General features: G+C 37.6%; 1 protein-coding gene across 2 annotated transcripts; it reads right to left on the reverse strand.

Annotated features, from left to right (window-relative positions):
* Positions 1 to 2,334: 2,334 nt before the first annotated feature.
* LOC308074372 (hepatic lectin-like) lies at positions 2,335 to 11,047 on the reverse strand. 2 transcript variants are annotated; one of them, XM_080413802.1, is made up of 7 exons: positions 10,931 to 11,047; positions 10,539 to 10,628; positions 8,293 to 8,424; positions 8,035 to 8,171; positions 7,521 to 7,624; positions 4,576 to 4,645; positions 2,335 to 3,368 (listed from the first exon to the last, which is right to left on the reverse strand). In XM_080413802.1, the coding sequence occupies exons 1-7, from the start codon at positions 11,013 to 11,015 to the stop codon at positions 3,171 to 3,173; spliced, it is 816 nt and encodes a 271-aa protein (XP_080269928.1). In that variant the 5' UTR covers positions 11,016 to 11,047; the 3' UTR covers positions 2,335 to 3,170. The 2 variants fall into 2 exon arrangements, with proteins under 2 accessions (XP_080269928.1, XP_080269929.1); XM_080413803.1 differs by lacking the exons at positions 2,335 to 3,368; positions 4,576 to 4,645 and adding an exon at positions 6,627 to 7,190.
* Positions 11,048 to 11,655: the final 608 nt, after the last annotated feature.

An 11,655-nucleotide genomic window follows, 5' to 3' on the forward strand; every position in this document is an offset into this window, starting at 1 on the left:
AAAATTGAAATGATCATAACATAACCCCATCATAGTTTAGATCAGTGATTGACAACTGAGGATCAATTTAAGACAGCAGAACTTGTCAAACAAAATAACTTTAACCTGATTCATGTATTAATCTTTGATATCATCGAACAAGGATAACATAATTTAAAATGTAGGTTCAACTAGAAGATAAGACATTATTTTATTATATTTTGTTTGTTTGTTTGCAGAAACATGGAGCCAGGTCACCGTGACTCAGACTCCTTCAGTGAAATCTGTTCATGTAGGAGACTCAGTGAGTCTAACATGCAGACTGAGTAGGACACCCAATTCTGGTTATTGCAACCCTCCTTGTTTTTCCTGGTACCAACAGAAGTCTGGAGAAGCTCCTAAACTCCTCATCTATAACACAAAGACCCTTCAGTCAGGAATTCCATCCAGGTTTAGTGGTAGTGGATCTGGGACTGACTACATCCTGACCATCAGTGGAGTCCAGAATGAGGATAAAGGTGTTTACTACTGTATGATTCAAGACTATATCAACAGCGTGGTCTCGTTCACACAGTGATACAGAGCCGTACAAAAACCTCCCTCAATAAAAGAAGAAGTTACAGGAGCAACTCAATGGGACCTCTCATATTCACTATGATGAAAGATTCATATGAAGAATTCAAAGGAGTCATCATGAGAACTGAATATAAATGCAGGTAAGGATTTATTAACATTATCTTGGATAATGTGTTTTGATTTGATTGATTGCATACTAGTAGGTTTGTTAACAGCAGGTAGTACAGTTTAAGTTTATGCCAAAGGGGTAACAAAAAGTCCCAGGGGGCTTGTTTCCATTGTGGTGCATTGTACTCAATTAATCAGTAGTACATACTACATACAATACAATAAATTGGTATAAAACTGAATAGTATCAACAGGTATATTTACAGAGGAAGGAGGGTGGGTGGGGGGCAGAGGATGCTACTACCAAGGTGTTCAATGAGTTAAACCAACTTCACTTATATTTTGAGGTCAGCCATTCTTTTAGTTAGGTTTTGAGTTTTGAGTCGAAATCTTTAACAGGTTTTGGTAGTTAATTCCACATTATGATGGAAACATATCTATAGAATGCATTTTCCCCATATTTAAGGCAAATTCTTGGGGAACAAGTTGATCTTCTGAAGTTACCATATGAGTTAATTATTCATAGTAATGCACATATATTTTTCATGTTAAATCAAATTTCAGTAGTACACTATTTATCAGCATGTTTCACATCACAAGCAATGTTTTAGAGAGCAAGCAAGTGCAACAGGTAAAACACAAATGATGAAGAGGTGTCACTGGTTATTTTTTATTTTTTATTCTATACTGTTTGAGTTGACGGAAAGGTGTCTATATCTGAAACCTTGCATTGGATTCTTCACTGGATTTACCAAAGCTACTGTACTCGCTGTAGTGTTATTACAGTATTATAAGCCGTTCCATTGTGAGTGAGTGGTGGCTGAATGAAGTCATTCATGTGGAAAGGAGGTTTTTGTACGATGGTTTCACCAGAATGAATCACTGTGGTGGACTTTCGGTGGAGGCACCAAACTCATCATCAGTAAGTACTGAATATTTTGTTCTATTTATCTTCATACTTTGTTGAGGATTTGTTCTAAAATTGTGATTTTGTTCCAAAAGTTAGTCTATTTATATTATATTTTGAAGAAAAGCGGCATGTAAAAGACGTACAACACTGTTTAATTAAAGGGTTAGGTTATTAATCTTTTACTTGATTGAATAGTGTAATATCACCACCATGAACAAGAGCTAATTGTTAATTAGATGATAGATGACTAATATAGGAGCCTAGGTGCCCGGATCGTGGGCCAAATAGTAATATTCTATATTGCATTTTGCATATAATAATGGTAATTGTGGAAATTATTATATTGCATTTTTTTTTACATTACTTAATCTAATATAAAATCCATAATGTATACAATTCTAAAATAGTATAGAGTGAAAAAACGGTAAAGCATCAGTGTCATTTTAGATTTTAGCTAAAAAGCATTAGGCTATTTTATACTTTGGCTATTTAAAAATCGTGACAATTTGTGCAAATCATTGATGTATATTCTTTTAAAGCGATTGCTTTTGCTTCTGGTGGTCCCTGGAACAATATGTTTTGAGATGGGGGTCGGCGGCCAAATACATATCATTTTGGGGGTCCTTGACATGAAAACGTTTGAGAACCACTGATATAGTAACATAAGCTTTTCAGAAAACTGTTAGGATTTAGAAGACATTTATAGAATGTTGTTCTGCATACTAATAATGAACTTCATTAATTGTGTGATGTATCTGATGCTAGTTGTACATACAAAGTCTAGCGAAATTGATAGAAATCATTGTCTCTTCTCTTTATCTAGCCTACTGTAGTATATTAGTATGTGATTGTGTAGACTACTGTCTTATTAGACGTGGTTCTATAGTTGTATACAATGTCAAACAATTTGAACCTGTTACCCATGGTGATAAAGAGCACTAGCAGTAATCATCTTTCTAAGAAAAAGGTTACTTGTTTAATTCATTTTTTATTTATGCTGTTAACAGTTTTGAGTTTTATAGTTTTAAAAGTAATATGTTCCAATGTCTGCTCTTTGTTACAATGTTTGTCCAAGACCAAGGAACACAAAGTATATTTAAAAAAAAGAAATCGAAATTGTTCTGAAATTACAAAGATTCTAACAAAGAAATTAAGAAATGTTCAATAAATCCAAAAAAATCTATAATAGTGAAAATAGCTGATCTATGCGTTGCGAACTTGCGATGCATTATAGCTTGTAGATCAGCTATTTTTTAAATAGGGTTCAAGTGGTTACTTCACAATGGTTTCTTTTTTATACATTTGGGTCCTGGGGAAACAAATTTGGGTCTTGAGCTGAACATTTGGGAAGCCCTCTAAATGAATCAAGTCAAATCAAATCAAAATTGCAAATGAAGTTGATATAATTCGTGGTCTTCTTTTCTGTCTAGCTGGTGCTGTGGTCAGGCCCTCTGTCTCTCTGCATCCTCCGTCATCTGAGCAGCTCTCTGCTGGGGACTCAGCCACCCTGGCCTGCCTGCTCAGTGGCTACAACCCCCCAGGAGCCCAGGTGAGCTGGGAGGTGGACGGGAAGGAAACGACGGCCGAGGTCCTGACCTCAGAGGAGGTGGAGAAGAGCGGCCGCTACGGCTGCAGCAGCACCCTGACCTTGAGCAAGGCACTGTGGGAGCAAGGGGAGGTGTTCACCTGCAAGGTCAACCATGAAGGAGACACACAGTCCACTGAAATCACCAGGGCACAGTGTGGGAAGTAGAGATGTGTTCATACAGCGCTGCTGAAAATGTGTGGCTTTATACTGTAGGAGAGAAAAAAGTGAATAAAAATATATGATGATAAAGTAATGTCAATGTTTGTTTGTCATTAATTATACAGCGCTTCTGAAAAAGAATGGCTTCATAGAAGGAAAGAAGAAATGCTAATAAAAACTATGATGTTAAGTAATGTCACTGTTGGTTTGTCATTAATAATCTCACAGTTTCAGAGGTAGAGAGCTGCTTGTGCTTCTAAAACAATGACTGTTGCTTTACGGTCAGCTTTAGGAAAGAATACTGTTTGCCTCACTTAAACCTAAGATTCTGTTTATTTTTTAGAAATCAATACAAAATAAGAGGATCTTGTTGATTTAGGTTCAATTATTTTCATGTCAAGATATACCTGTAGGAGAGAAAAAAAAAAATATATATATATGTTAAGCAAGCATGTTTGTCATTAATGTGGGATGATTCCGAGAATTAAGTTGATTAAAGGGATACTTCACTTTCGGGCCGGGGACACATTTAAAAAAAATATTAAAAATAAATGAAAAAAGTTATGGAAAATTCATGGCCCCCTCACACATTAGTAGGACACTGCGTGTCGTGAGGGGGCCATGAATTTTCCATAACTTTTTTAATTTTTTTTTAATTTTTTTTTTAAATGTGTCCCCGGCCCGAAAGTGAAGTATCCCTTTAAATAATCTAATTTTGTTTATCTTGAATACATGTGCATTATTTCATTGATTACATCAAAGTAACAGGTCATATTATCAAATATAGTGGGTCAAACATTAAGTTGTATAAGGTTTGATTCCAGGTAGATTATTTGTTTTTAAAATAAGCTAGACCTGAATATATTAACCACATGGACCCTAGCGTCCCTATTCTGGGGCAAACATTTGGCACAAATAGCAAATCTACAAGCTCACAGCACGTCACATTTTGACCGGTTGTGAGGTTGTAGATCAGCTAAAAAGGTGGTTAAATACACACTACAAATAATAATAATAATAATTTATAATTTAGTCCCCACTCAAAGGTGAGACTACTGCGCTCACTTGTCATCTCAATCCTCCTATGCTTGTGAAACTTGGACCCTTACAGCAGAGCTGCTCAGAAGAGAATACAGAGCATGGAGATGAGATGCTACAGGAGACTCATGGGTATCTCCTACACCCAACATGTCACCAACGAGGAAGTCCGGCTAAAGATCAGCCAAGCCATCGGCCCACATGATGACCTGCTTACCACTGTCATAAAGTGAACACTGAGGTGGTACGGACACATCACCAGATCATCAGGCCTGGCGAAGACCATCCTGCAAGGCATCGTACAAAGTGGCAGGAGACGAGGGAGACAAAAGAAAAGATTTTTAGAATTTTCAAATAGTCAATGTATATATATATACAGTAGGGTTACAGTGGTTAAACTGATGTTGATGCTATGTTAAATAATTTAGCTGGGGACCACCTGGAACCCCCTTAAGGACCCCTGAGGGTCCCAAGGACGTTACTTTGAGAACCACTGTTCTAAATGCAGTGTGATTCTCGGGGGACACGTGAACATCTGGGAGCAGTGATGCAGCACAAACCACTGCACCATGACTATGTGTAAATCAAAGACTAAAGGGAAATACCGCTCATTTAAACCATTTATCCAACGATATTATAGTAAAGCTGCACTATGTAACTTTCCTCTTCTACCAAGTGCTGAAAGTTTTACCATTGAGCTAATAGAGCCTGCCTGCTTGCTCAGGGGATAAATTGAATCTTGACCATCAGGTCAAATTGGTGTCAGATCCTGTGTCTAGGTGAGACATGACCTTTGACACGATCTAAATGTCTCAATAGAAGAGCAGGAAGACAAAAAACAACCACCCCAATTGCATAAGTTATATTGTATTAACATACTCAGATTTTATGAATAAACTAAAACTACCTAAAAACTAGAACTGAAACAACAATTTAGTTAACCGAAATAAAATTAAAAACAAGGCTTTACAAAAAACTATTACTAAATGAAACGTTATCATGTTTACAAACTAAGTAAAATAAGCTAAAATCACAGAGGAAATGTCCTTAATGTTGCCAATATTTCATACATAAGCCTACTGTATCATATTTTCAAGAATCTTTCAAATCTTAAAAAAACTAAGCCTTTTCAATAAATTTAAAAAAACGTAACAAAACTACCAAACATACTTCAAAAACGAATTAAAACTAAACTGAAATAGAAAAGAAAAAGTTACAAAATAAAAATGAATGAGTCGATTATAAAAAATAAAAAAAATCAGTGAATTAAATCAGTGAGTTTCTATCCAGTATTGTTGTGGATCAGAACCATTGTCCACTCAGAGTCAGAACAGTATCTTGATCCACATGAAGTCTGTTCAGTGTGTGAATCTATTCTGGTCACATGGAGAAACCAGTGAACCTTGAAGATGCAAATCTTAGTTTGATTCCTATGGGACAACTGGCAGGCAAACATTTAGCACCGTTTCACTTTCCATTGAGCAGATGTTAGAGTTTCACTGCTATTTTTGATTGATTGATTGAATACTTTATTTAGAAGTTTGCAGAAAAAAAGCACATGTACAGTTTAAATACAAGGTCAACTAAATAGGATTAAAAAGCCCATGAAAGCCTAATGGCTTGTTTCAAATGGGGTTTCAAATGGGGTCCTTATGTACTCGATTCATAGTGCAGGTCTATACTTGATACTGACACTGTCACCGTATGTTATACTGTGAAAACCAGCTTCATTGAGTTGAACAGTACACAACATTCTAATGCATTATGCAGGCCAGAGGGTTTCCACCTTATGAGGTCAATGAGATGAGATATGAGATCAAGTAGTATGAGATAAGATAAATATGATCATTATTGTCACCCGAGCATTCATTATACTGTGTTGCCCGATTACTTATGTATATTGCATGCATTTGGAGGTAGAAGTACTACAGAGCAATAAACTATAAATGTTCAAAGTCGTGAACTCAGTTTGTCAATGTTGTCTGCTTAGAGGTGTTTTGCTCTGTTTTATCCACTAGGGGGAGCAAGAGTATACATTAATATTGAACCAATACAAAAATATCAAGAGGAGCTTGTGACTAAACTAATATTGTACACTACTGGTCCTGAGAAAGTAATGTGCAAGCATGTAAATGATAATACATTTATATATATATTATATATTAATATAATACACTTTATTTGTGTAAAGTTATACACATTTCATACAAAATTTATGCAAAGCAGGAAACAGATTGGAAGAAAAAACTTGTGTGTTGCAAAAAAATATAAATAATAATAATGTATATAATAATAATGTATATAATACAATATAATACAAGCACAATATAATCTTAGGCATATAATCTATCAATAAAGTTAATAAAATAAAGTTATAAAAGGAAAATACAATTAATTAAAATCCCTAAATTGTGAGATGGTCAGGAAACAGTGATAGTGATAAATAGATGCATAACAACAGATTCATTCTATAGGCTCCTCTTTTGCTAAATAATGCAAATATGAAAATCACATTCTTACATAGTGGGTAGAATTTCAAGGCAAAGCAAAACAAGTACCACATGCAAACACAGCCATTATGCAGTTCTACCCAGTGCTGTTGTCTGGGGGTATAGGCCTGGTAGGCTGAGCCTAAAAAAACTAGATTACACCACTGGTTGTACCCTCACACTGCCTAACTAATACTAATGCACTCTTTCACAGATCCAGCGGTTGGTAAAGGAACACTTTTCGTCGTTCCATGTTCCATTAGCATCACCCGTAGTCACAAACACAACACAGTCTTCATCATTTCTGGCATTATCCGGCTGACCACCGGCAGTCAGCCAGTACCTGGGGAAGTAGGAACATGTGATTCATTACAATTATCTTTACATGCATACATTGCGTAGGTTTTCAGTCTATCAGTCAATCTTTCGTTTTTCAATCGACACCCGTAATTATTTTAAATATTATAATGCAAATCTCAGTTAGGTTGTTTTTTAAAACCACACATTAAAGCATGATGGATTGAGACGCGCTCCGTGCGTTGGGAGCCCGGAATTTGATGGTGACCTGTTACTGTGTTGAGCGTTGTGGTGTCTAAATAGTAAGGCAATATCTTCGCCGAAACTGCCCCTTAGCACTGCCGCATGCGCCGGGCAGAATATAGGCTAGTCTTACGTTTGTGTGGTCAGAGTTGTTCCATCCACCCACTTCCAGATTCCTTCTTCTTCTATGTCATTCAAACCCAGCCACACTCTCCGGTTGAAACTGCGAACAAAGTCCTGGACAGAAAGGTGCTGGTTAGTAAGATCTAGCAGTAGCACACGCATACACACACAAACACACACGCGCACACACGCACATATTCATGTACGTACGCACACATGCACACACACGTACAATGATTTGGTTTTTATTCTTCAACACTTTTTGAAGGTGCTATGTGCATGGTTCCTACTTCTAAATGTTATCCATGCCTTAGTCAGGTGTATAAACATCTATTTACATGTATCTCTATGTGCATGTGTGTGTTGTCTTGGTATTCAAAGGGAAATGTGCCAGTGTCCGTGGTGTGTGTTTCTGAACGCAGCATTTTCGGAGCTTGTTAATCTGTTTGTTTGTGTGCATGTACTTGTAGATGTAAGAATAAAAATGTTGAATCTTGAATCTTGAACTCACACACATTTCGTACCTGTTTTTCTTTGCTCTTTATGACCATCAGGTCTGATTGGTTGTCTCTGCAGTATTGTCTGCTCTCCTCCCAGCTTTTCATCTCAGTAGATGAGATGTAATAACACAGACCACCACCAAAAGTAAATCCATGTGATTCTATCAACACATTTATGTTAGCAAATGTTTAGTTTTTTTCTTCTTCTTCCATTTGCTCAGATTAATGACAAATGATGAACAAAATTACATTCAAATGAAAAAAAAAACTGATGTCACTGACCACAAAGAATCCTCTTCAGGTCATCTCGTTCTTCAGTTACGTTGTCATATCTGGACTGCAACAGCTCAAAACTGGACTGTATCTGGCCTAGGTCTGTGGCCAGGCTTCTGTTCTCTTGAATCAATTGAAAATCTGCAAGAAGGAGAGTGAATAAACGGATGAGCTTTAACTACAAACTTGTTTTGATAGAAAATCTTCATTTTGACAATGAGGAAATACTGTAGATGAATTGGTGAGAAGTGCACCGAATAAGGCTGAAGTATCCATGGTGAAGTGGAGAGATAGGTTGGATTAGACTGAATATATTATCAGTGGGTGTGTTGCAAGTGGATTCAAATTGGTCTTTTCTGTTCAGTTAGGTTGTTAAATGTGCTATGTAACTGATAAAAACTGGACTGTAACTTGTTGTGCTTGTCTTCAGTCAGGGTCTCCAGTCAGGGTGTTATCTCTTCCAAGCCGGAATGGCAGGATATTACGTTTTCATCCCTGTCCGTGTGTCTCTGTGTGTCTGTCATTAGCTCGGACACCGCTGACACCAATCAGCGTGTTAAACTTTGGTCACACACTCCCAGTAAGTAAGCCATGGAAGAACCTCCCCCCATTTGTTTTGTGCAAAAAATGCCAGACCATGTGTGCATGTCCGATCTACCCAATCAGACTTTCTGCTGAACATATTCGCTTCACCAATGGGGTGACGGGTGCTGCAGAAGTGTTTCAGCATCATTTTAGCACTACTTCAGCAGCTGTAGGACAATATTTCTGTGCTGTTACTTGCAATACTAGTATTAGCTTAGCTTGATGACCAGGGCTGGAGTGTAGAGCCCCTAAAGCCTGTGCATTAAGCCAGGGCCGCCTATAACTATTAAGGTTGTACAATAAAAACATGACGCAACTCCCCATATGGGCCACACCTATTTCTGCCTCCTGACTAGATTTTAAGCCATTGCATTCTTTTCAAAATAACATTTTGCAGGAGGGGCCCGTTTTGCAAAATGGCACGAATCATGAACATCATCTACCCCAAATTTGAGTTACATATTGAAGGGCCTCTAAACAACGAGCCAAAAGTGATTTCACTTCCACCCATAGGGGGCATCACAAATGCTACAAATGCCACTGTTTGTAGCAGAAATGTGACTTATTTCCACCAAATTAAGCACACATGGTCTCATGAGTCATGTGACAATGACAGTCAAACAGTGTTTTGATACTTCACACATTTGCCTGTAATTACCCTCATAAATGTGTGGGCGGGGTCTATTTCTTAAAAAAAAAAGCCATATATCATGAACGCAACATCCAATCATACCCACATTTCACTGGCATAGCATGTTGAGAGGCCTATATGGTGCCAGTGCCACAAACAGTGGCACAACAGTTGCACCATCTGTCTTACAAATTTTCCCCCGCAGCTTCCTCATGACGGCTGAAACCCATGACTGACACAGCCCTGCAGGCCTGGCGGAGATCTGCACTCTGAGGAGCGCACTTTTCTAGTTGTTACTGTCCTGTGACTGGCTTTAACTGGTTGCTAGTTGGTCTCTATTTATCATGTTGTACTGGCCTGCATGGGAACAATATTTACAAAATGGGAGATCTACACCTACATTTTCTAAAATAGTAACATTATCCAACTACCAATACTGCTACAGCTGCTGTTCTTACTAATAAATCACTGCTACAACTAATAATATATTTTATGGGATATCATGTCCTATCATAGACATATAACATTGCGTTCCTTACACAATTTACAAGAGTATAAGGAAGATTTTTTTAAATATATATTTAAACTGTTGTTTGTGTCATGAGTACATTCACACAGAACATGAATATTGTGCTGTGATAAAGCAACACCATTTTGCACCATAGCACCTTTCAAAACAATGTTAAGTGCTTCACTTAAGAACACATAAAAAAGACAACAAACATAACACAACAGATGGAATAAATTAAAACATTTGGGGAATAAAAGCAGCTTTATAAAAGTGTGGTTTCAGGAGAGATTTAAAACAAGGCACAGACTCTGCAAGCCTGATCTCCTCAGGCAGGGCATTCCAGAGTGTCGGAGCTCTGATTGCAGATCTCCTTTGGTTTTTAGCCTGCACTTTGGAATGACTGTGAAGCTTTATATTATTAATATATAGCTCTGTATGAATAGTTTGATGCAAAAATATAACACATTTTCGTATTGTTTATTCTTCACGTCTCTAGGTGTATTATGAATATTGTGAATGTTGACTTACAGAGAGAGAGTCGGAGACCGATGTTGAGGAGAACTTGAACAATACAAAGCAATCCAACACTGACCCCAACCAGCCTGTACAGTCTTATGTCTGGAGGACAAACAAACGCACACGCGCGCACGTGCACACACACACACACACACACACACACACACACACACACACACACACACACACACACACACACACACACACACACACACACACACACACACACACACACACACACACACACACACACACACACACACACACACACACACACACACACACACACACACACACACACACGCATATAAAGGAGGGAGTAAGATCAGTTAAAATATTTCAACCTATTATTTAAGAAGTTGAAAAAGTATTTCTGTGATTTTTAGTTTCATTGGCATCTTTACCAGGCTGAAGTGTCTTCTGTGGATCTTTCTCCTGAGCTGTAGTCTTGTTATCAACATTCTCATATGTATCATCTTCCGCTTGCATCTCAATGTTTTCAGAATGTCCAGCAGCCACAGCCATTTCTACCTTTATGACTTCCAGCAAGTATTTGATATTGTACACCTCACAACACACTGAAGAAAAGAGAAGTGTTTTCTTTCTTTTATTCATGTGCCTCTCTTCCTCGTTTATGTTGGTTGGTTCTGCCCTCATGTAAAAAATTAAGCAATTCAAGAATGAAAAAACAAGCTGCATACTGTAGCTTTTGTGAAATGACAGCACGGCAGAGATTGAGTGGTGTCTGGAGTGGGTGTACTCTGGCCCACACCCTAAGGAAACAGCCTGGACGTTTTTATTTATTCATTAAAAAATAAAAACCTATCACTGGTTATATCAATAATTGTGGGTATGTCCTCTTTTCATCTACTGGTTTATAATCGTCCTACTGAAAGGACGGCACAGCAATCACTCTTAGTGACACACTAGCAGTGTGTGAGTATTCACAATGCCAACTATAAAGTAGTGTGTATAGCGATACTGTAAGACATACATTGGTACATGTATATATCCTTCACTACACCACCTGACGAGAAGATAAAGAAAGAATGAAACATGACACCCGTAACAAACCAAAGTGTCTTTCAAGGTGCTTGTAGTAGTACAGCTCTTTGTGTGAACAACGCAA

This window comes from Gymnoscopelus braueri (assembly GCF_963280865.1).
Source record: "Gymnoscopelus braueri genome assembly, chromosome: 2".
Lineage (NCBI taxonomy): Eukaryota > Metazoa > Chordata > Actinopteri > Myctophiformes > Myctophidae > Gymnoscopelus > Gymnoscopelus braueri.

What these genes read in the sequence shown, in the direction of transcription:
- LOC308074372 (XM_080413802.1), bottom strand. Translation starts at nt 11,015, where the DNA reads ATGCAAGCGGAAGATGATACATATGAGAATGTTGATAACAAGACTACA. An exon ending in CGGTCTCCGACTCTCTCTCT is followed by an intron (nt 8,425 to 10,538) that starts GTAAGTCAACAT and finishes TCCTTCTTGCAG; the next exon opens with ATTTTCAATTGATTCAAGAG. An exon ending in CCTGAAGAGGATTCTTTGTG is followed by an intron (nt 8,172 to 8,292) that starts GTCAGTGACATC and finishes ATGTGTTGATAG; the next exon opens with AATCACATGGATTTACTTTT.